Source organism: Pseudorasbora parva, chromosome 7 (assembly GCF_024679245.1).
Source record: "Pseudorasbora parva isolate DD20220531a chromosome 7, ASM2467924v1, whole genome shotgun sequence".
Classification (NCBI taxonomy): Eukaryota; Metazoa; Chordata; class Actinopteri; order Cypriniformes; family Gobionidae; genus Pseudorasbora; species Pseudorasbora parva.
This window is the reverse complement of record NC_090178.1, coordinates 18862223-18885716: the sequence shown is the minus strand read 5'-3', so window position 1 is coordinate 18885716 and position 23494 is coordinate 18862223. Positions and strand designations below refer to the sequence as shown.

Here is a 23494-nt window from a genome sequence, read left to right as displayed (position 1 = left end):
TGAGGAATATATATATATATATATATATATATATATATATATATATATATATATATATATATATATACATATATATATATATATATATATATATATATATATATATATATATATAAAATACACTATTAGCATACACTATAAGGCTTTATACACTATAAGGCTTTCTTTGAGGGTTTTTTTTAATGTGCGCCCTCTTGTGGTAACCATAGGTGGTAACTGACTGTCCACTGCGTCACAAATATTTTACGTGTGACGTAATCACATTACAACAACTTACTTCCGGTGTTTAGCTCACTTTCCATAGCATTCAGTTGGTGTATTTTTCCGAAAGGCGTTTAAATATGTTTTGCTGTGAATAGGCAGTATGAAAGAAACAGATCTGATATTTACCGACGTGATTCGCTGATGAGTTTGAATTTCGTTGCGTAGTTAGTCGACGAGGCTGTTTGTTTCGAGCCATAAGCTGAGCTTTTTCCGCATTTGTTGGGTCTTGTATGTACCCTGACAAACTAGCCTCGAATCCGCAATTGTATTTGTCATTTTGACTGTTCTCGTAAGTGTTTCACAATGAACATTTTACCTAAAAAGAGCTGGCATGTGCGCAACAAGGACAACATTGCGCGCGTGCGCCGCGACGAGGCTTGTGCAGCAGAGGAAGAACGCGAGATTCAAAGGCGAGTGGAACGCGCAGAGCAAGAGGTAACCATAGCAACCCAGCATCCTTCCACTGTTTCTAGGTTAATTTACTACATTATCAGCCCCGCTTGAAAAATAAATTATATATATATTTAAAGTAAAATGTGGATTTTGTAAATGTATCATAAATATAATGCATGCTTACATGGTTATTGCCCCATGCTTTGTTTGTATTCTGTTTACGTTGCCATCTACATTTTACGGATTGATTTTGAGCTGAACGTCTGTCTCATAATCCCTCAGGCTCGAACTGAGTATTTGAGAAAGAAATCTCGAGCAGCCCTTCAGCAGACAGGGGAATGGACAGAGGATGGAGAGGCGGCGGAGACAAGCCGAGGAGCCAGAGAGATAGAACACCTAAATCTGTTTCCTCTAGAGGACTCATCTGAAAAGAAAGGAAATGCAGAATACCTCAAAGAGAAGAAGGATGAAAAGGTGTGACTTAAAGATTAAACACATCCTTCCTACAGTAAAGTCACCATGACATTTTTAATGCCATATTTCAGTATTTTTTATTAATGATTTATCAGTGCATATCATATTTTTTTAATTTATATGCACTCATAATCTTTAATCGAAATAAACTCCCCTCCTCCTCTTGCAATGATGTGTTTACTGGCGTGAGGGTGGGACAACCTGTCACATGACATCACAACAGTGTTGCAATATACTTTCCATACTGCCATTGTGTCTATTTAAAATTGTAATTTTAAATGTGTTTTGTGATATTTTATTCTAGGAGAAGCAGGAACGTGCTATTGGTATTTTAGTGTCTCTAGGTCCTGCTCCTGGAACAGAAGTCACTCCCTGGTACCTGAAAGATGGAAAAGACGGAGAGGAAGAGAGAGACAAAAAAGAGAAAGGCAAAAACAAGCAAAGGAGCATAACTGAAGAGGAAAGAGAGAAAAAAGACAGGAAGCTGAAAGACCTTTTGGATCCTCTTAAAGAAATGAAAAAAGCACTGGCAGTGAAGGACAGAAAGGAGAAAAAACATAAGAAGAAGGAGAAGAAAGACAGAGGAGAGAAGAGTGGAGAGAGGTGCAAAATTATTTTCTATTTCAAAGTTATATTAATCACTGAGTCGTTTCTTGAAAGTCCAAATGTGAACCTGAACAGTTGCAATATGCAAAAATTTGATGTAACTATGTTTGTACTCTACCATTTTAAAGTTTGGGATGGGGAGGTTATTTTCTTATTTGAGTAATTTTGAAAGAATTTTCTTATGCTCACCATAACTGTATTTATTTGATCAAAAATACAGTAAAATTAATGGTAAATATAATTACAGTTTAAAATACCTTTATAATAAATTTTAAAATGCCATTCGTTATTGGCAAAGCTGAAATGTTAGCAGCTATTACTGAAGTCTCTCCAGTCACATGATCCTTCAGAAATCATTCTAATATTGCTGATCAAGAAACATTTTTTATTATTATCACGGCTGTGCTGCTTAATATTTTTGCAGGATCCTTTGATTAATCAAAATATTTTTTTGTAAAATAGTAGACTTCAGTAAGTCTTTTGTAATGTTATAAATGTCTTCACTGTCACTTTGTCACTGTATTTGCTGACTAAAAGTTTTAGTTTTTCCAAAACTTTTGAACGGTAGCATTTATAATTTGCTTTCAAATAAAAATTTTCCCATCAGTTTAGAGTTACTAGATATAGAAAAAAGAAATGAGGATGTATTACATAATTTACTCTCTGAAAATTGTTTCCCTTGCAAACTGTATTTACTTACAGGGCATGAGTAGTAGATGCTTGTGGCAGTAGTAACATCTTGTTCTTTTCTTGAATTCTTTTGTAAACCTTTTCATCCTGAAATGTTTTATTTTACTCTCATTACAGTTCAATTGAGAGGTTACGGGCTGAACGACTGCAGAGAGAAGCGGAGGAGAGGAAAAGGACACAGGCTTTACTGGAACAGAGGAGTGGAGGCGGGAAAGAAAAAGCGCATGAGCGAGAGATGGGGGATAGAGACAGACCATACAACAGCGCCTACTTTCCTGAATTGGCACGGAAAAGGCAAAGGAGAGACCGAGATCAGTTCAGCTTTTATTAACTAACAAAGGCATTAAGTCACTACGTCTAAGTTTTGCAGAACTGTTTTGTGAGCGGACAAGAAATTAGCCAGGTGCAAAGTGTGAAGACCATTTAAAATGACTGATTGCTATTTAAAAGCCATCGATCATCTGGCCTCTTTAATCCTTTAATTGGCATCGGATGACTTGGTAAAAAAAATGGACAAACAGGAATACCTCTTGTTTGCCTGTATTTGTGCTGACGGCACAAGAGCAAATAAGCTGTTGTAAAAATGTCATCTTTTGATTTGTAAGATCTGCATCAGTTGTTTTCCTGTACAAATATGAGGCATCAGCATTAAAACAAGCCATTATTGTGAGACTAAGTACATCTCTTTGCTGCTGATTCTAAGGGAGTCCATAAAATATCTAGTTACTGTCATGTAAATACTTCATTACACACCCAGTATTGCATAGCTAGACTAAATGGCAAAAAGTTTGGTCCATATTGGCACTTATCTGGCCACGTGCCGCCCTCTTACTGTTTGACCCTAATGTAAAGTTTTTTGTTTTTACATGGTTGTTAGGCGCAGGTTTATCTGAGATAGATTCATGTAATATACCATAATAATCTACAGGTCCTTCTAAAAAAAATAGCATATTGTGATAAAGTTCATAATTTTCCATAATGTAATGATAAAAATTAAACTTTCATATATTTTAGATTCATTGCACACCAACTGAAATATTTCAGGTCTTTTATTGTTTTAATACTGATGATTTTGGCATACAGCTCATGAAAACCCAAAATTCCTATCTAAAAAAATTAACATATTTCATCCGACCAATAAAAGAAAAGTGTTTTTAATACAAAAAAGTCAACCTTCAAATAATTATGTTCAGTTATGCACTCAATACTTGGTTGGGAATCCTTTTGCAGAAATGACTGCTTCAATGCGGCGTGGCATGGAGGCGATCAGCCTGTGGCACTGCTGAGGTGTTATGGAGGCCCAGGATGCTTCGATAGCGGCCTTAAGCTCATCCAGAGTGTTGGGTCTTGCGTCTCTCAACTTTCTCTTCAAGATATCCCTCAGATACTCTATGGGGTTCAGGTCAGGAGAGTTGGCAGGCCAATTGAGCACAGTAATACCATGGTCAGTAAACCATTTACCAGTGGTTTTGGCACTGTGAGCAGGTGCCAGGTCGTGCTGAAAAACGAAATCTTCATCTCCATAAAGCTTTTCAGCCGATGGAAGCACGAAGTGCTCCAAAATCTCCTGATAGCTAGCTGCATTGACCCTGCCCTTGATAAAACACAGTGGACCAACACCAGCAGCTGACATGGCACCCCAGACCATCACTGACTGTGGGTACTTGACACTGGACTTCAGGCATTTTGGCATTTCCTTCTCCCCAGTCTTCCTCCAGACTCTGGCACCTTGATTTCCGAATGACATGCAAAATTTGCTTTCATCTGAAAAAAGTACTTTGGACCACTGAGCAACAGTCCAGTGCTGCTTCTCTGTAGCCCAAAGTGGCTTGACCTGGGGAATGTGGCACCTGTAGCCGATTTCCTGCACACGCCTGTGCACGTTGGCTCTGGATGTTTCTACTGCAGACTCAGTCCGCTGCTTCCGCAGGTCCCCCAAGGTCTGGAATCGGTCCTTCTCCACAATCTTCCTCAGGGTCCGGTCACCTCGTTGTGCAGCGGTTTTTTCCACACTTTTTCCTTCCCACAGACTTCCCACTGAGGTGCCTTGATACAGCACTCTGGGAACAGCCTATTCGTTCAGAAATTTCTTTCTGTGTCTTACCCTCTCGCTTGAGGGTGTCAATGATGGCCTTCTGGACAGGGTCGGGTAGTCCTACCTATGATTGTGGTTTTGAGCAATGAACTAGGCTGGGAGTTTTTAAAAGCCTTTTTAAAATCTTTTAAAAGATTCTTTTGCAAGTGTTTAGAGTTAATTAGTTGATTCAGATGATTAGGTTAATAGCTCATTTAGAGAACATTTTCATGATATGCTAATTTTTTTGAGATATGCTAATTTTGGGTTTTCATGAGCTGTATGCCAAAATCATTAGTATTAAAACAATAAAAGACCTGAACTATATCAGTTGGTGTGCACTGAATCTAAAATATATGAAAGTTTAATTTTTATCATTGCATCATGGAAAATAATTAACTTTATCACAATATGCTAATTTTTGGAGAAGGACCTGTATGGGGGGGGGGGGGGGGTAAATTGCTTTGAGCACTCTGTGATCAACTGTACAGAAAACACATGGAAATATAATGTAAAATGTACAGGACAGAAAATAACTGGATTAATTTACAAACATACCTAAGAAAACAAAGCAGAATATACAGTTTTGTGCAATATGCATCAGACATACTGTGGGAATGGCATCTGAAACTGAAAATTATGACTGTCTCAATTCTTTATCCTTTGCAGTTAATGATATCAAGTGCAATTATGAATTTTCATTAAGACAATCTTTTTTGTGTGTGGTACAAATAATAAAGAATCTAAATGCTATAACGTTTGCTTGGAGGATGGGATTATGAAATTCGCTTTCATTGGTATTTAAAGGCATCTTTGTGGTGAAAATATTTGGCCACTGCTAGACACAGACAGAGATTTGCATGTTATTAACTTGAAGGCTATAGAGAATATCAATGGCACGCTCCCGTGCACCTGTCCTCCCAAACGGATCATGTCACCGCTCCGTGGAGGTGGTCCGATTTAGGGGGATTTTGATGCATTGATACCCAAGGCCACGACACGGGGGCGTTGACGTTCTCTCCAGTCTCATAAACAAACGCTTTTGTTGGCCCACAGCAGGTACCTGAGTGAAGGGCATCACGTAATCGTTCTATTGCGAGGCAACGTCTACCTACGAAAATCGCCGCGAGGCGCGCGCAGCTCCACAGAGATTTTAATAGCGCAAACTCGGTTGCGTCTGACGTAGAGAGGCTTCTTGGAAGAAAACATAGCTGGACCACATGATACTGACACGGTATATAGGATAGGATATAGAACCAATAGAATGACTTCGCTGGTGTTTTCTGCCCGTTTTCGACCATTGGGACGCGATGAGGACGGAATAGTAACAGCACGCTGCTGAGGATGCGGATCGCGGGATTAAGCTGACACAAAAGAGCGTTCACAGCGTGTTTAATTGCGGATTAAAAGAGGACACCAGCCTTGCACAACAAGGAGACGTTTCTTTATTAGCGTGGAGCCAGACGCGCGGCGGCGAACGTTGACAGCATCGCTCGGATGGTGGTTCCGTGGACCGCGCGACTATGTCACTACAGTGCTGGGTGATTGTTCTGGTCGGGCTGATGTCGTACTTCAACCCGGAGAGAGCACTGGGAGCCCCGCAGCAGGAAGGTGAGCGTGTCGTTTAGATGGCATGTTATCGATGCGCTCGAGGGGGGAGGAGGCGACGAGACGCTATGTGAATAAGGCAAATTTGACAGTCTGGGCATAGTATTTTACATTTCTGGATGAGGGGTGACGCTCATTAAATGTATCAGTATATCTAAGAGACATATCTGCGAAGTTACATATTGGCACCATATGCATCTATTTATTGAGCCCATCATGCACGGTTTTTTATAAGGAGCCTGGCTATTATTCTGGTACGCATATATGATTTTTCATTGTGGGCCTGCAAAATCGCTCTCCTCTATGTTATGTTACCTATAGGCCTGAGGTAAATCCTATTTTTACACAGCGCAATTTTTTCCTGAATAATCGTCTGTCCCTGTGTAGCTATGTTCGCAGAACTGCATAACCGGGGAGAATAGGTGTCATGTTTTATGTCGCGCTTGATTATAGTACCATTATGAACACAAATGTGCCAGCAGGCCCGCGTGTTTATTTGTGTGCTCTCGTATGCAGTATATGTGCACCCATATGGTCCAAGGGGGGAATTGCGCACAGGTCCGTCTGGCCACTGTTTTCGAACAATAAGGTTACCAAGATGAATAATAACACCCTTCATATATTCATACCTGCATATTAGACTATATATTTTCATGGCTCAAGTGGACAAAATCCGCGGGCTGATTCTCGAATGCAGAACGTGTGTCTATTGTTAATTTAAAAGCGTGGTATTTGTGGTAATGGTTGATTTTTGATATGCATTTACAATTATTTTATTTTAATTATTTAACACAAATAAGGTTCGTCCTGACATCATGTGATGTTTAGACATTTTAAAGCTGCACGATAGGCTCCATAAAGCTCCAATTAAGTTATTAATTGAATTCTGTACATGTTTTAATTATACGTTTGTGAAAATAATAATTATAATAATTACAATAATATTATATTTTATCATTATATAATAATAGTAATACTGCTTTATAATTGAGAAAAGAAAACATTTTTGTATTTATATTTAGGTTTCTGTTCTTTTCCTGGAAAATGGCATCTGTAAGTGTCTAAAATGAACACAACCTCAAATGACCTGCAGTTTTCAGACAACAGACCCTAATGACTGCTTGGTACTCTGCCTCTTTTTAGACAGCTTTAAACTGCCTCAGCCAAGACCTTGCTGTTAGTCTTGATCCTGATGTGCCCAAAAATGTCTTTGTGGTGCCCCTGCTATTTTAGGAAAACCATGGCCCACCACTCTTAAAAGTTACGTTACTATTCTCAAATGATTAAGAAATGAAAAACATTATTCTCCTTGCTATTTTCAGTAATATTTTCAATTCAAACATATTTTATTATATGAGATTAATAATTTAACTATTTACTTAACGATGAGCTAGTTAAAGGGATATGTCGATTCTCCAACAATGGCTTGTGTGCTAACATTGACCAATAAATGATGAGGTTTTCAAGTCAGTTGAGTACATGATACAAGTTATTTTGGTTTAGTGGATATTAATTCTAAGCATCTGGTTAATCACAATACCAAAGGTATTTAACCTCCTTGCCCTCCTCCCCACCTTCTCTTCTCCACAGATGGCTCTCCTAAAACAAACGGCCAAATTGAGGTACAAAATCAAGTATGGCACTTTTCCTTCTGACCCAGCAACCCTCCAGAATATACAAGAATCTTTTTCAATGATCCAGTCCCTTCCCTAAAAAAAAGGCCCTTCCCCTCAAACAAAACTCCAAATACCTTCCCTTCTTCTTCAATGGTGACGAGTACAAGGAATGTCTTGTATGATGACTCTCTGGTTTCTCTCCTTTGCTTTCCTTAAACCTTAATTCTCAAACCCCTCCCTACACCCAATATGAAGGTGATCTATTCTGAGTTCCTCTGCTTTTCTCTGTACTTCACCCTTTGTGCAATGAAAACTCTTCATTGGATTCCTGTGCTATGTTCTGAATGTAACGCTGCCCTTTTCAATTTTTCCCCATTAGGAAAATATCTATCTATCTATCTATCTATCTATCTATCTATCTATCTATCTATCTATCTATCTATCTATCTATCTATCTATCTATCTATCTATCTATCTATCTATCTATCTATCTATCTATCTATCTATCTATCTATCTATCTATCTATCTATCTATCTATCTATCTATCTATCTATCTATCTATCTATCTATCTAATCAGTCCCTTAGTATTTGTCAGGATGAATATGTAAAACTCTTCCCCTTTTTCTTCCTCAGTCTCTGTGTCCCGGGACGGCTCCCTCTCTCCTCCCCCTTATGTGATTATTCTCATCTCCTGCTCTGGGCTGGTCTCTTTTGTTCTGTTGCTCCTCACCTGCCTTTGCTGCAAACGTGGAGGCGTGGGATTCAATGTAAGTCTCGTTAGTGTGCGGTTTATACATGCAGGATTTACGTGAGTTGTGCATAATGTGGGTGTTACTAATATGAATCAGCATTAAACATATGTTAGTTTGTTCTTTTCATGTTTGTTACATTTAACTTATTCCCACCTCCACTTTTCTCTTTTAGGAGTTTGATAATGCAGAAGGAGAAGAATGCTCTGGGGCATCCAGCCCTGTTCCTGAGGACAGTTTGTCCTCCTGTCCATCACTACCAGAGGTCTACACTCTCCCACTGCGGGATAAGAACTACACCATCTTACCGAACGGCACAGGTAAACCCGCTAACTACAGGCAATATATACATCTTTCTCCATAACCTGTTCCCTAAGTGACAAGGTTACAAGCCACAAACTCTCCTTAACATACTGCTGTTGTGTCCCACAGACAGCTCTCAATGTTTCCGAAGGCACACTCTCAACTACCTGCAGGAGATTGGAAATGGCTGGTTTGGGAAGGTAGACACATTTAAACAATTTAAAGATTTTTATTCTCAGGAACAGCTTAAAATGTAACTAACATTTATAGTGGGAGCCCATGGTGAATGTTTAATGTATCTAAGAAAACGGAAAAGTATGTTATTATGTTTTTTTTGTGTAGTTCTTTCAGGTAAACATAAAAGTGTAATAAAGTCATTTGTTTAGTTTTTTAAAATATATTATTCATTCAGGTGTAGATATTCACTTGATTTCAGAAGACCTTTAAATCAGGGTGTAATAGTAATATCCCAAATATCTGTTAAATTGAGCATTTTACAAAAGTATTATATCCCAGATCATAAATACTTAAAATATATGACATTTCAGGTCATGGTCTCATTTTCAGTTGCACTCTTTCTTACTTGATGACCATCTATAATTACACTGACCTGAATTTGTAGTCTTGTTTGACATAGGTTGTCTTGGTCTGCATATCCTCACTGCACACATCATTTTTATATAAAAGAATGTAGCATTTTTTAAATTCTATACACATTGTATTTTCCCCTTTCCTCTCTTTCATTTGATAATAATGGCAGGTTTGGTGTAGTAAACTCTTTCATTTTTCTTTTGGGGTGTAACCGTTTGATTTGACTCTGTTAGGTAATACTGGCTGAGGTGCTGTGTGACTGCAGCTCCTATCAGGCTGTGGTGAAGGAACTGAGGGTCAGCGCTAGTCCTCTGGAACAGCGAAAGTTCTTAGCAGAGTCCGAACCGTACAGGTCAGACAAACTGGGTTGCTTTAGCTTCCATTATGTTTAGCTGATTGTAGTTTTTCCTAGTTAGTCCATGTTTTTTTTTTAATTGTTGGTGCTTTTTATTGAGGCAATTTTATGCACTTATCTAGAACTTACATTTTTCCCGTTAGCAGTGAATTATAAATTATTGGCATTATAGTAGCTTTTAATTTTGTAGGTTTCAACTGAATGCCGTACACGTGTATACTATATATATATATATATATATATATATATATATATATATATATATATATATATATATATATATATATATATATATATATATATATATATATATACGTGTATACTATACCAGTATATATATATGGGCCCTGGGATGCTGCAAAACATAACACATCTATTTATTAGACTAAATTTTGCCATATCTCTTTCTCTTCTTCCTCTCACCATGTACACCTTATGTTTACAAGAATATTGACAGCACAACATTTATTGATTTGTTTTTCCACACCTGGCAGAAGTCTTCAGCATCCGAATATCCTCCAGTGTTTGGGCCAGTGCAGTGAGAACATTCCTTTCCTTCTGGTCATGGAGTTCTGTCAGCTGGTGAGAACCCAAATCTCGGACACTGAGAACAGTTTTATAGAAAATGCATTGTCTCTTATCAGTAGTTCAGGAAAATACAATATGCCTCATTCATGGAACAGTGGTGCATTAAGTTTAACGGAACACTTTCCATTTATGATGGATTAGATAGTTCATACATTTTATTTAATTAATTGTCTACATGTGTCATGAACAAGGCCCACTGTGCATGCAATGAACTAAAATAAATTTAAATATACCTGCATTATGTAATCCTAAATTGTCTTAGCACTTTTACTAAAACATTTTAGAGGATAAAGAATGTTTCCTATTTTCTGCATTCAATATTGACTTAAATAATGATTTTCATTCTATATCTTCAGGGTGACCTGAAGAGGTATTTAAGAGCTCAGAGGAAGTCTGATGGGATGACCCCTGACCTGTTAAACAGAGACCTCTTGAACTTACAACGAATGGCATATGAGATCACATCAGGTCTTTTGCATCTCCATGAGAACAATTACATTCACAGGTTAGATTGATTAAATCTCTAACCCTAAAGCTATTTAGGAACATGTGACTGACATTGACACACAGCATTTCTGGGGGGAAAACGATGATGCAATTGTCTGTTTGTATGTTGTTCTCTAGTGATTTGGCACTGAGGAACATCCTCCTCACCTCAGATCTTACTGTTCGGATTGGAGACTATGGCCTCTCGCACAATCAATATAAGGTACTTAAACAATTACTAAACTTCATTGCACTTCAGAGACTTTATAGATCAAGCCCTCAATCAATCAGTGTCTAAGGTTTTTAGTATAGAGGGTTTTTCTCTGCTCACAATAGGTGATTTTTCAGTATAGAAATAAGCATTTCATATTGTTTAGTCAGCATTTAGCTGCAAAATGGTTTTAGATCAATTTAGCCTCTTTTTTGAGAGCTAATGTGGTTATCTATATTTTACACAAACAGGAGGATTACTATCTAACCCCAGACAAACTGTGGATACCTCTCCGCTGGATTGCCCCTGAACTTCTGGAGGAGTTTCGTGGGAATCTGATTGTCACTGATCAAACCAAATCCAGCAATGTGTGGTATGAGAAATTATGGACAAATGTATTTCTAAGGGTATTTAAATCAAGGAAGAACAAAAGAAAGAACAAAAATGAATAATGGATTTACATATTTTTAAAGAAAAAAAATATTTAAATAGATTTAGAGATTTTGATCATGCATACAATACTATGCACTTTGACTTTTTTCCTTCAAATGACAACTGACAGGTCTCTGGGTGTTGTGATATGGGAGCTGTTTGAATTTGGGGCTCAACCGCACAGACACCTGAGTGATGAAGAGGTTCTCACCTTTGTCATAAGGGAACGACAGATCACTCTGGCTCAACCTCGCCTCAAACTCTCTCATGCAGACTATTGGTCAGTATTTGTAATGGCTTTAATTACATGGAACTATATCTGTATTTAGATATAGAATGTTTTACACCTAAAGAAATTAAAAGTACTTCCTATTTCATAACTAGTTCGAAAATAATTTTGTTTTCTATTGAAAATATTCAAACGCCCTTAAAACGAATGCATTTTGAGTGTATTTTGTCTTACTTGTCTTAATTTTACTTGTCTGTCAATAATATCTTATATAGTGTTGCTTCTCAAGTGAACATGTTTTATTTATATTGTTTTAAGATATTTTAACAGTAAAATGAGACAAAAATACTTGTTTAAAACAGGATTTGTAATCTAAAGAGAGTTGAATGTAAGGTTGTTATGCAATATGTGACCGACTAATATATAAACTATATTTTTGCATATTTCCTTAGGTACGAGGTCATGCAGTCATGCTGGCTACCCTCATCCCAGCGGCCAACAGTCAACGAAGTCTTTCTCCTCCTCTCCTCTCTCCTTGCCGCAGAACAGAGAAGCCGGAAGAGTTCTAGAAGAGATGAGGATGAGGAGGATTATGAGGAAGACAGTGGACAAGGAAGGAGAGGAGAAAGTGACGAATCATTTGAAAGACGATGGGATGCACTCCGACCCCCAGCTTTCCAGTCAGCTGCACACAAACTTCTGAGGGAGCGAGAGTACAGCAGGGAGGATGGTTGCCTCAGAGGAAACGGAAACTCCTACCCTCTTTTAGACCCTGTGGACAGTATGATCACTCCTACATCTGAGCTTGATGACATCCTTACTGTAACAGAAACCAGCAAAGGCTTAAACTTTGAATATTTCTGGGAAAAGGCCCATGGCAGGAGAGGCTATAAGCCACTTCCTCCACCTCAACCAATACCAACACCCAATTCTGGCCACAGGCAAACTTTGGATACACCGACTGTCGTCCCTGTGATCAGCGCTCGTAGCCCTTCACTGGCCAGCGAGTATTACATTCGCCTGGAAGAGCATACTCCCCAGGATAAGTCCCCTAGTCTAGGAAAAGGGCACTCGTTAAGATCAAATTCAGTGTGTCCTGGAGATCTGGAGTTGGTTGAGCTTCAAACAGGGACTACTGGAAAAGACAGACCAGCATTCAGTCAGCAAGATGGCTTTACAAGAGGCTCCTCTCAGACTGTCAGATCCAGTGAGGTGAAGGTTTTGGTTCCAAACACTGGCTTGGTTGAGTTTACTAAGGAGAGCTGTAACCGAGTGACAGATTATGCTGTTATAGACATTGGAGAAACGCACCAAAAGTCCTTTGGTTCTCAAGCGCCCATTCTTCCACCCAAACCTCGTTCAATGTCCATGTCCTCTGGCAGCCATCTGCACTCACGTCCTCTGCCTGCTCCTCCCCTAGGATACGCAAGAACATACGGGTTAGATGTCTACCCTGGATCCTCATACCCAACAGGCAAAGTTGAGACCTCTGATTCTTTATTAATGAGTTCACTGTCAAAAGCCAACTTTGACCATTTGAGCTTAAATCGCACTCACCAGACACTACCCCCATCTCCATCACACTCTCCTTCCATTCCACCATCTTCTGGCAGTCAGTCCCTGTTCCTCACAACTCAAACTTGTCCTCCCCCTCTTCCTCCCCACTATAGACTCCAAAAGGGTCAAAATTACTCATTGGAGATGCATTCCAGATACAATGTGATGCATTTACAAAGAGACCCGCTAAGCTGTGACCATAATGATGAAAAAGAGTATGCTGACAGAGGCATGACACGATCTCAGTCTTTGTATAATTCAAGAGATAGTCCATATGCATACTCTACAGACAATGATCCCTACTCCAGAATGACTCGATCCCAGTCCACAATTCCAAAAATTGAAAGAACGTCATCCTCTAGCCCAGAGTTCTCAAAGGATGATGATGATGATGATGATGAAGACGATGATGATGATTCAGCTTTCATGTCACCACAGAGACCCACCAGTGGCACAACCATTCAGCACACCAACCTGGCTGATGAACCAGACCCAGCTACAACTGAGCTTTTCTCAAGGGGGATGAAGCGAACCCAATCCCGCCTCGCCACCATCCTCCCAGCCATATGGAGGGAAGATGCAGTCATGCAACGTGAGAGAGTTGCAGCCGCTAGGAAATCTCCTATACATTTGTTTCTGACTGAGATCTCCAATGACTCTGTAGACATGAAAGATGGAGAAAGCTCATGGGCACGAGAAAGCGATGGAAGGAAAGACAAAGGAATGCGGCGATCCCAGTCTCTTGTCACAGAACTAGACTCATCCTCACAAGCTTGGGCCTCAGATAAAGACTTCCTGCCTGGATATAAAAACAATGCCAAAAAGAGAGATTTATTCCTTACAGAAATTGAGACATCTGTGTCAGATTGTGAGGATGCATATGATGGTGAAGGTGGCACCCCTGTTTCTAGATTTGGAACTACACCTCATCCTTTTGCACATCACTCTGATTTGCCAGTGTATGCAGAAGCTGAGGAGCCTTTCTCACCAGGGATGAAAAAGTCTCATTCCCTGCTCTCTGAAATATCTAATGAGAGTGTTGAACCTGAGTCGAAGACAGGGGAAATGACGAGAGAGGAATTTTTGAAGGAGATTCAATCTGCTGAAACATTTCTAACTGAAATCATTACAAGGCAACGTAAAAAGGAGGAGAATGCGTCACCTGCTCCATTGTCTCCTGAATATGAATCAATATGCATTGACCCAGAATCGTCTCAGACAATACGATTTGAATCAGAAAGAGCAAGAGCAGGAAAACCACCAGGAGATGCAAAAGAAGCAATTTATGCTCAAGTCACCAAGCGGGCAAAACGGAGTGAAATAAAAGTCGCCATGCGCCCAGAAATTCCAGTTCTTCAAATTGCATCTGAGTTACAAAATCTTGAATCAAGTCAGAAAGTAACTCCAGTTAGTTGCTTTACACCTGAAATACAGATAGAAAAGAGTTCCTTTATTGATTTTCCTTCCTCCGAAGTAATGAATAAAAACGGGCCTCTATTGGAGCAAATATCTCCTGTTATAAAAGAGAAACAAGAGTCTCAGAATCAGCATGACCATATAAGTGAAGGTCCAGTACAAACCAGGAATACGCACAATGTTAATGGTTCACAGAGTTGTGACAAAAATCAAATAACTGATGATACGCAAATCAGAAGTTTCGATGAAAATGATTTGAAGGACATGTTTGTTCAGGCAAAAGACCAAATGCACAAAAATGATTACAGTGTTTCACCTGGCATCGATGTGAAGACATCAAATGTAATATTTGAAGAACATGCACAAAATGAGGAACTGTCGGAACATTCAAAACAGAGCCAAGGTGAATCAAACTCTCTTGTTCTTTCACAAAACAGAAATTCAACAGGTGGCACAAGCTCTACAAAGGTAAAGGGATACAGTTCAGATATGAGTCACCACTCCCTCCCTGACAACAAACAGAACTTAGAAATGGAGACATCCTCTAAATCCCTTAAGCAAACCATTTTAACTGACAAGGAACTCAGTTCAAGGACCATGTGCCATGACAAAGACAGGGAAATGGCAAATGAGAACATACTTCCAAGTGACACTTCATTCTGTTTGAATGAATCAAGCACAGATGCTTTCCACTCGCCCATGGTGCATGAACCCAACTCTGATCAGTCTTTGTCCACCATGACCCCCACAGATTCTGTCTTGTCACCTTCGACCTCTAGTTCACTGGACTGCCTCACACCTGGAGACTCCTGGTTGGGTGGAGGAAGCAATGGATGGAGGGCCCTTGGAACTGAAACACCACATCGGGATTCTGCCTACTTCTCAGACAGCGACTTGGATGGTGGAGAGGGTTTAGGCAGAAGAGGCACCGATGTACTTGGCCCATCTCGTTCAGTTGGCGTCAGAGCGGGAGAGCGAGGAATATTGATGGGAATTGAGGAAAAGATTGAGGATGAAAGACTACTGGAGATTTTTGAAAAGGAAGTGAAGATAAAGCAGGACATTCAGGAATTGTGGGTTTCAAATGATTCATCTGATATAGAGAAGGGTCTCATACAAAGTGCTGTCATCTCAGGAGATTCTCAGAGTGAATGCAATGCTGAGTTTATTGCCAAGTTGTTCTCCAATGGAGAGGATGAGCCAAATAAAGGAGTTCCATTTAACAACAGCTCCATTAACTTCCAAAACTCTTCTCTAGTTAAAAATAGTGAGCTGGTCATTTCTCACACATTTTCAAAAGAAAAAATGCTTCAAGATTCAGGCGCTATTGATCTCACACTGGTTGCCCATATAGTCTCAGAGCCTCAAAAACCCATTTCTGGACCAGTTTGTCAAGAAGAACTCATTGAAAATTGTTCATATTTGCAAACAGCTACATATAAAGAGGCCCAGAGTGTGTCACCCGATTTCCCAATCGGTGAACAGTCCTCAGACAAAAGTAAATCTAGATTATCAAGGTTTTACAGTTTACAGTCTGATCATTCTAAAAGCGTCAGCAGTCCTGAGATAAACATAAAGCTAAGCAATGATGACACCAAATGCGGCCTGACCCAGCTTGTCTGGTCTGAGACAAACCTTGAAGGAAGTACAGGAGGGAGTGAAAGGGTTAAGCTTGATATTCAAGATACAGATGCAAATGAACTAGGCTTGAGAAACCTCTCATATTCAGAGGAGAGTGAGGATGAGCAAGCAAAGGAGAGGTCGGAAAGTCAGCTAGCGGTAGGGGAACTCTGTTTTGCTAGCAAGGAATCCCCACAAAATGCTGCAAAGGAAGAAGTCAGCAGTATGGAGCTCTCAAAAGATAAACGTTCTGTTGAATTCAGCAGAGGTGCCTCAATGTGTCTCGAACTGAAGGAGAAGGAGTTGTGGAGCGCCCTCGAGGAAGATTGTGGGACAGTGGAGACTGTGAGAGGGGAATTCAACTGCCAAACATTTCAGCAGGGAGAACTTCACCTTTGGCCTGTGGAAAATGACCAGTGGGCTACAGCCGAAGCTCAGACACCAGAAATAGGGCTAGGATCAGAGCTCTTCCCGAGTTTTGGAAAAAAGGCATGGGCAGAGGAGGAACACTTAATGATTAGTCATGAATTCTGGGAATCTGAAGCAAATGATGAGCTTGCAGATAGTGAGTCTCATCCCTCTGCTCAGAGAATATGTGAAGATACGTTTAATGATGAGAAGGTAGGACAGGCTGATTATCCAACACCTGAGAGGCTGATCCTTTCTGGTGGTTCAAAAGGAACACTTTCATCTCAACAAACACCTTTAGAAAGGCTAGAATTTCAGCAAGAGGAGAACATAGAAAATCCAGACAAAGGAAATGGATCACCAGAACACTATACTAGAAGTATAAAGATGGAAGTTGAGAATCTGGAGAACCCAGAGCTGGAGGCACTAGTACAACACAGACCTGTTGAGATGGTGGTTGATACTCAGAATTCTGAGACGTGTTTACAAAATGATGTGGGAGGTGAATTGTTTAGTGATGAAGAATCAAAAAAATTTGACAGTCATGAAAACATTGTAGGTGTAAGAGGTTGTATGACTCACTCTCCCTCATTTTCTATTACAATTGCTCCAATCGATGAGTTGGAACTTCTGCAGTACCACAAAGAATCACTTTCTAGTCACAAGAATAATGTACCAAGAGACCAAACCGAAGCTACATGGGCGCCCAAGACTGAAGCAAGCAAAATGTTGGTTGCAGACCTTGAAGACCATCAGACCTGCACAATAGACTTGGCTGAAAATCCTCACATCATTTCAGTGTATCCAGAGTGTCACAGTATGGAAACCACTAAACACGATTTTGACAGTAATCACTGTTCTGTCATGATCAGTGATGAATTTTTTGAAAAAGAAAGATCAGATTCTCCATCTTTCCCAAGTCTCACCATTAGCACTGATCCAGAGCCATGTAAGATCCACAATAGCAACGTTCAGTGTTCAGCCCCTGCACTGATTTCAATGGAGCTTTCTGAATGTGCTGCTTCCCCACATTCAGGAGTGGGTAAGTGTCAAGGTTCAAGTAGTTTCCCGAATACAGTACACCACATAGAAATCAAGACAAGTTCGAGTCTGTTCTGTGCCACAAATCAAACAGCTACCAAAGGACATGAGGAGCTGTCAGGATGTTCTGATGATGCTAACTGTTTAGATCATTCTCTTGAAGAATTTGCAACTAGTACCACCACTCAAAGCAAAGGTATCACTGCAAACCTGGGAAAAAAACTGCACATGTCTCTCATGAAAGAAAACCACATTCACCCAGAATCAAATGCTTTACGGGAGGATGACAGAAATAGCCTGTCCCAGAAGGCTGCTCCACCTCTCTCCCAGTGTTCTCTGAACTCCATCCCCGAGTTGTTGATCTCTGAGTGGAAGGACTTGGATGAGGAGCCTCTGGAGGATTTTGAAAAACTAGAGCAGCTATGCTGCATTTCTGGGGATGAAGAGACCCTTGGAGATCTGTTTTTAGGAAACTTAGATCTGCTTGAATCTTTAAAGAGAAACCCAGAGCAGAGAACAAGTGGCGCTGGTGGTATAATAAACCAGGATGACTCAGCAGATTCAGAAATTAAGGCGAGAGTAGAGCTAAAAGAGGAAGTTGATGGGATAACGAAAAATACCACGGCTGTCTTGCAACACTCAGAGCAATATGAAACCATTTCTCCAAATTTCTCAGGAGAAACTCAGCAGTCAGTGGAGAAGAGAACGAGGCAGCATGCATCAACGCCTCTCTCACCATGCCATTCTACAGATAGTTCAAAAGGGCAGAGGTCACTCTCAAAAATGCAAACAAAAAATGGACTGATGATGCAGGTGAGTAAAAATCACACTAAAATTACTAGTACTCTATTGATTATATGCTATTTCTGATTGTGAACTTTTGTGTCTTTATATAATCCATTTTTTTAGGTTTGTGAGGAGAGACTTCAGTACTCTCTCAGTGAAAATGTTCAAACCAATGTCCTGTGGGGTTCTACAGTTAGTGACAGCGTAATTCTACATCCTTGGGGAGCATCTACCACTTCGTCCTCTGAAGAAAGTGTAGCTGGGAAAGATTTCCAGGACATTGAGAGGTGTTATTATTACTACAGAAACTCTACAACATCAAAAATGAGTGATGAATATGATCAGTGAGAATGGATCTTACATTTAATCTCCTCATGGCATGAGTTTCATCATGGCATTTGATGTAACCAGAGTCTTTGCTTTAGAAATATTATTAACTAAATGCATTTCTAGGTTAAATGAGGTAAAAACAGACGTTGTCTAAGTGTAAATGATTTGTCTTAGCAGCAAAGAGGAGACTCCACCCTCCTCTCCCTCAGTGTCTATGAGTGAATCTGCAGAAACAAAGACAGAAGAACTGACTGTGCTTGAACAGCCTGAGGTTACTTCTCTGCCAGCTGCAAATCAAGCTATGAAAGGTACCGTCAACTGAAAGCACTTGAAAAAAAATAATTAAATTTTGATTTGTGTTAATTTAGTGTGTTTTGCATTTTAAGTTGTTTTAATATGTTGGGCAATTTTAATTAACATGTAAACCCTAACTGAAAACTGAACAATTTCTTGAAAAGAAAAAGCAATATATTAAAATGTATTTTTTGATGTTAAATGATCGGGTGATTTGGCTTATATATATACAACCATCTTTGATATTTTTCTTTCATCTCTCCCTCCATTTGCACCATCAACCCCTGTTCCAGCTAAGCTGGCCCGTCTCTCGTTATCCCTCCCTCCGCTCTCTCTCGCTCTTCCTCTCTCACCGAATGCCAAAGGAGGATTCTGGGAAGGGGGAGAACATAGAGGGGGGAGGAGAAGGACTGTATCAGCAGGTAGCGATCCAGATGAAGATGAAGAAGAGGAACAGGAGGATGAGTCTCCAAGACGCGTCATTGTTGTCACAGAGACAGATGTTGACAAGAGAGTGGGTTTACGTAGTTTGCTCAAATCGCCAAAGGAACCAGTGGACAAAGAGAACCGTGACCGTGGGAGGAATGTATCGTTTTTTGATGATGTCACAGTCTATCTTTTTGATCAGGTATGTCAAGAGTGTTTACACAGAAAAGCATCAAGTACCTTCAATTAGAAGGTTTCACATTGTTAAACATTGTGTGTTTTGTTACTATTCTGTAACTCTTCATGCCAGGAAACTCCAACCAATGAACTTAGCTCTGGATCAACTAGTTCATCTCCTCACGGAAAACCCTCCAACACTGATGGTTTTGGTAAGTGTAGACCATTTGGGTGTCTGCAAACAGTGATGACGTGTTTTGTGGGCGGGGCCTATTTGTGGTGGCAGAAAATGGCCCAGTCCCAAATGGCACATTTCATATGCACATTCGGTCTTGTGGACTTACAATGTCTGTTAAGTCCATGAGACCGCAGGGTGTCCCATTTTTCATTTTAGACTTCCCTTTGGGGTAAATATGTGCCCTCGATGTGCACTTTTGCTTAGTCCGCACTGGATTAGGCTCCGCAGCCTCCTTCCCAAAAGTCAAAGCAGCGTCACAAAGTGCAGACTCATAAGAAGACCTAAGTGTTTAGAGTGCCATTTGGGACCGGGCAATGACAATGACAGTTTTAAAATTCTTAAAATACTATTAAAATTATTTGCACAATTCAGATTTTTTTCCCCTCACAATTTAGAGTTTATATCAACTCTCTTTATATCAAAAATTTGAATTGCAAAATATAAACTCGATATTCTGACTTTTTTCTCTGAAAGGTGCACTATGTAGTATTTTTGCAGTAAAATATCCAAAAACCACTAGGCCAGTGTTATATATTTTGTTCAGAACGTAAAATATCCCAAATGTTTCCAACTATTTGTAAATTGTAAGAAAATTGGTATTTTAACCAAGGACCCGGGATGTCTGAGCATAGCGTTTGAGAGAGTCGCCTGTCAATTGTGTCATATCTGCATTTCCCTCGGTATCCGGTTTTATTTTTTAGAAGTGCTTTTCTCTTAGCAGTGTGAACATGTCACAGCAGACACTGAGCGAATGCACAGAGTAACATCATAACATAATTTTAAACACGCTTAAACGTATCTAATACGATAAACAGCTGCATTACCTTATACTCATGACCGGAAAAGCGGAAATAGTGCGGACGCCCGGCAACTGTGTCCCATCCCGTCATAATAAAAGTCCCGGTGTTCGCAAAGCGTATTTGTGTAACAATCGCTCCAGCAGCCTTGCTCAGCTCCACAACACTCGGTCCTGCTCTGCTTCACATTACAGTAACGTTAATAACCGCATCCATAAACATGATTTCTGCCTAAGTCCTATTTCCCACCGGCTGTGAGGTGAAGACCACATGTCCCAAGATGCTGTGCTCAAACTTGGCAGCATCAAACTACGCCTTTGTTTTGAATAGGCCTCCTGTAGTGGACGGAAAGTTGTATAGTGCACCTTTAAACTTGCGATTGTGAGGTATAAAATCCAAATTGTGAGAAATAATAAAACTTGTATAGCCTAGGTATACAAATGTAAACTCTTTAAAATATTATAGGTTTAAATATTTTTTTGTGCTGTAACTATAGGGCTAATACAATTATTCCCCTGTTAACTGGATATGTGAATATTATGTAGATTACTGTTTACATAAAATTAATGCATAATAGTGTAATCGTCACAGGTTTTATTAGTCACATTCTGATTCTGACATCCAAAGGCACAAGAATTCCTCCATTTGTTACCAATGTTTTTCTGCCACCACAATGCGCGCGCAGCTGCGGTGACGTCTGCCCCCAAATGGTCTATTCAGCAGAAGATATAATAATTTGGGCCTGACTTTTTATATGGCAATTGTAAAATGTGTGATTGCGTGAAAAGAGTAGAATTCATGTGAGCATTTAATGTCAGCATTTTAGGTATAAAATGCTTTTTGCTCATTCCAGACTCTTCTTTCTGCATCTCCACCGTTTTATGTTAAGATGAAAAACCTATTGCAAGGCTATTGCACAATTCATATTAGCTGCAGTTATTAGTATTAATAAACAAATATCTATCTTTTGTAAAAAAAAAAAGTCTTCATAGTACTCCTATCACACCTCTAAGATCCCATTTTTCAATTAGTTACTTTCTTTTTTTTCAGGATCAGGCAGCCACAAGACATCAAAAAGTAAAGACCATGTTGTGAAGTCGAGATCTCCAACCGGAGTCACTTCTGGCTCATCATCAAGGTTTACAGTAAGCCCTGCAGATGACCCACATTTAGTGTGACATATTACTGTTCCCTAAACATCTGGACAAAATGTATCCCCCTGGAGTGAATGAGTGGCCCCCGCTGTCATCGGTAACTATGACGACTCCTGGAGGTTATTTTTTTAAACTGCGAGAAAAAGAAGGTCTCCCGTTTCAAAAGGCTGGAGGCAGTCCAGGTTTTACTCACTGCAGCAGCTGGAGTGGGAAATCAACAAATAGAAAGTACCTTCCAAACAGCCAAAAACCTTGGAGTTCTGTAAAATCTGACATGTACTTTTCGGCTATGCAATGGGAGTCTTATTATGTACCAGCTTAACTGTTCTATTTTCATGGCTTCTTAAAGTACGTTTGTATTTTATTCCTCTTAAATGAAGGGGCGCACTTTCTCTGACCAGTACCTGTCTATTTGTGAGCTTAGAAATATTGACATTGTAAATTTGTTCTCATTGCAGTCAGGCGTTCTTGTAGTTTGTGGTTGAGGGGGGAATCGTCTCTCTAAATCACAGCAGTGTAGTTCTCATTTAGCATTTGTACAAACTAAAAACGAAATGGCGACAGAATACAAACTCATTTTAAAACCATTTATTTTAAATGTATTCTTAGAATGCATGAAAAATAAAATTGCAACTAACTGTTGTTTTATACTGTATTTTTTATTGCAGATGTTATTTATTTCTGTATCTAATTTGTTTACTTGTTTGTTTATTTATTCTGCATTCTTTTTTATTTAAATATGTTTGTCTGTTGGCCTAATTCACTTTATAAGTTTAAGTAAACTGTATATTTACTTTGTATCAAATTATTTTGGATTCGTGGCATTTGCCATTTAATCCTATTAATAACCGCCTCAACAAACGTATATCTTTGCATAGGTACGAACACTTTGAAATGTTTTCTCTAATTTAGCTATTTCTAGATGTCAGTCTGTATCTAGTTGTCCTATGATGTGTCTCTCTGCAGGTGTTATTTTCTAATAATGTATTTGACATTAGCTTTTCTTTACTCATTATGAAGCAGTAATTATTGCTTGGCATGAAAAAAAGAGAAATCAGCATACATGACTATTAATTAAATTATCTGCTCATTCATTTTTAGTTTTCAATCATTCATTCAGGTAATCCGGATCATTACATCACGTTCAGCATCTGTTTCATTTAGAGGTTTCATATTATTCTGTATGAAGCCGGGGGAGTGAAAATAACATGGAAACTGTGAAACATTTATTGAACTGTTTGATGACAATAAATTGTTCTGTCTTATAATATCGGTGTAAAATCTTGCTTTACTAACTTTGCAATATTGTTATAATTAATATTAATGTTAAAATTATACATTTTTCTATAATACAACTTTGCATTAAAACAGTGATTAGTATTATAAAACAAAATAGATATGCACATTTCACAATACTGTACACTATCCCATGAAGCTCAAATCCCATTTCTACTGTTGTTTGGCCTATTGAATATGTCTATAAACTATTATCTAGCATGCAATTAGTAGAAAAAAATAGTAATACTTTTTTTTTTAGTGATTATGAACATAAAATTTTGCGTTTTGCATGCAACCCTGT

The 23494-nt window shown here is 39.2% G+C and overlaps 2 protein-coding genes across 3 annotated transcripts; both read left to right on the top strand.

Moving 5' to 3' along the window:
* Positions 1-254: 254 nt before the first annotated feature.
* Positions 255-3103, top strand: leng1 (leukocyte receptor cluster (LRC) member 1). The gene is made up of 4 exons (XM_067449607.1): positions 255-699; positions 940-1131; positions 1436-1734; positions 2545-3103. Exons 1-4 carry the CDS (start codon positions 568-570, stop codon positions 2756-2758), a joined length of 837 nt encoding a protein of 278 aa, XP_067305708.1. The 5' UTR covers positions 255-567; the 3' UTR covers positions 2759-3103.
* Positions 3104-5428: 2325 nt separating this feature from the next.
* lmtk3 (lemur tyrosine kinase 3) lies at positions 5429-23183 on the top strand. 2 transcript variants are annotated; one of them, XM_067448411.1, is made up of 16 exons: positions 5429-6112; positions 8361-8494; positions 8652-8796; positions 8909-8979; positions 9604-9722; positions 10220-10307; positions 10670-10818; positions 10938-11022; positions 11262-11383; positions 11573-11722; positions 12124-18526; positions 18623-18786; positions 19007-19137; positions 19417-19751; positions 19860-19938; positions 21812-23183. In XM_067448411.1, exons 1-16 carry the CDS (start codon positions 6025-6027, stop codon positions 21937-21939), a joined length of 8391 nt encoding a protein of 2796 aa, XP_067304512.1. In that variant the 5' UTR covers positions 5429-6024; the 3' UTR covers positions 21940-23183. The 2 variants fall into 2 exon arrangements, with proteins under 2 accessions (XP_067304512.1, XP_067304511.1); XM_067448410.1 differs by having other exon boundaries at positions 19004-19137.
* The last annotated feature ends 311 nt before the right edge of the window (positions 23184-23494 follow it).

What these genes read in the sequence shown, in the direction of transcription:
- lmtk3 (XM_067448410.1), top strand. Translation starts at nt 6,025, where the DNA reads ATGTCACTACAGTGCTGGGTGATTGTTCTGGTCGGGCTGATGTCGTAC. An exon ending in ACCAAATCCAGCAATGTGTG is followed by an intron (nt 11,384 to 11,572) that starts GTATGAGAAATT and finishes GACAACTGACAG; the next exon opens with GTCTCTGGGTGTTGTGATAT. An exon ending in CTCTCTCATGCAGACTATTG is followed by an intron (nt 11,723 to 12,123) that starts GTCAGTATTTGT and finishes ATATTTCCTTAG; the next exon opens with GTACGAGGTCATGCAGTCAT.
- leng1 (XM_067449607.1), top strand. Translation starts at nt 568, where the DNA reads ATGAACATTTTACCTAAAAAGAGCTGGCATGTGCGCAACAAGGACAAC. An exon ending in AAGAGAAGAAGGATGAAAAG is followed by an intron (nt 1,132 to 1,435) that starts GTGTGACTTAAA and finishes ATTTTATTCTAG; the next exon opens with GAGAAGCAGGAACGTGCTAT. An exon ending in GGAGAGAAGAGTGGAGAGAG is followed by an intron (nt 1,735 to 2,544) that starts GTGCAAAATTAT and finishes CTCTCATTACAG; the next exon opens with TTCAATTGAGAGGTTACGGG.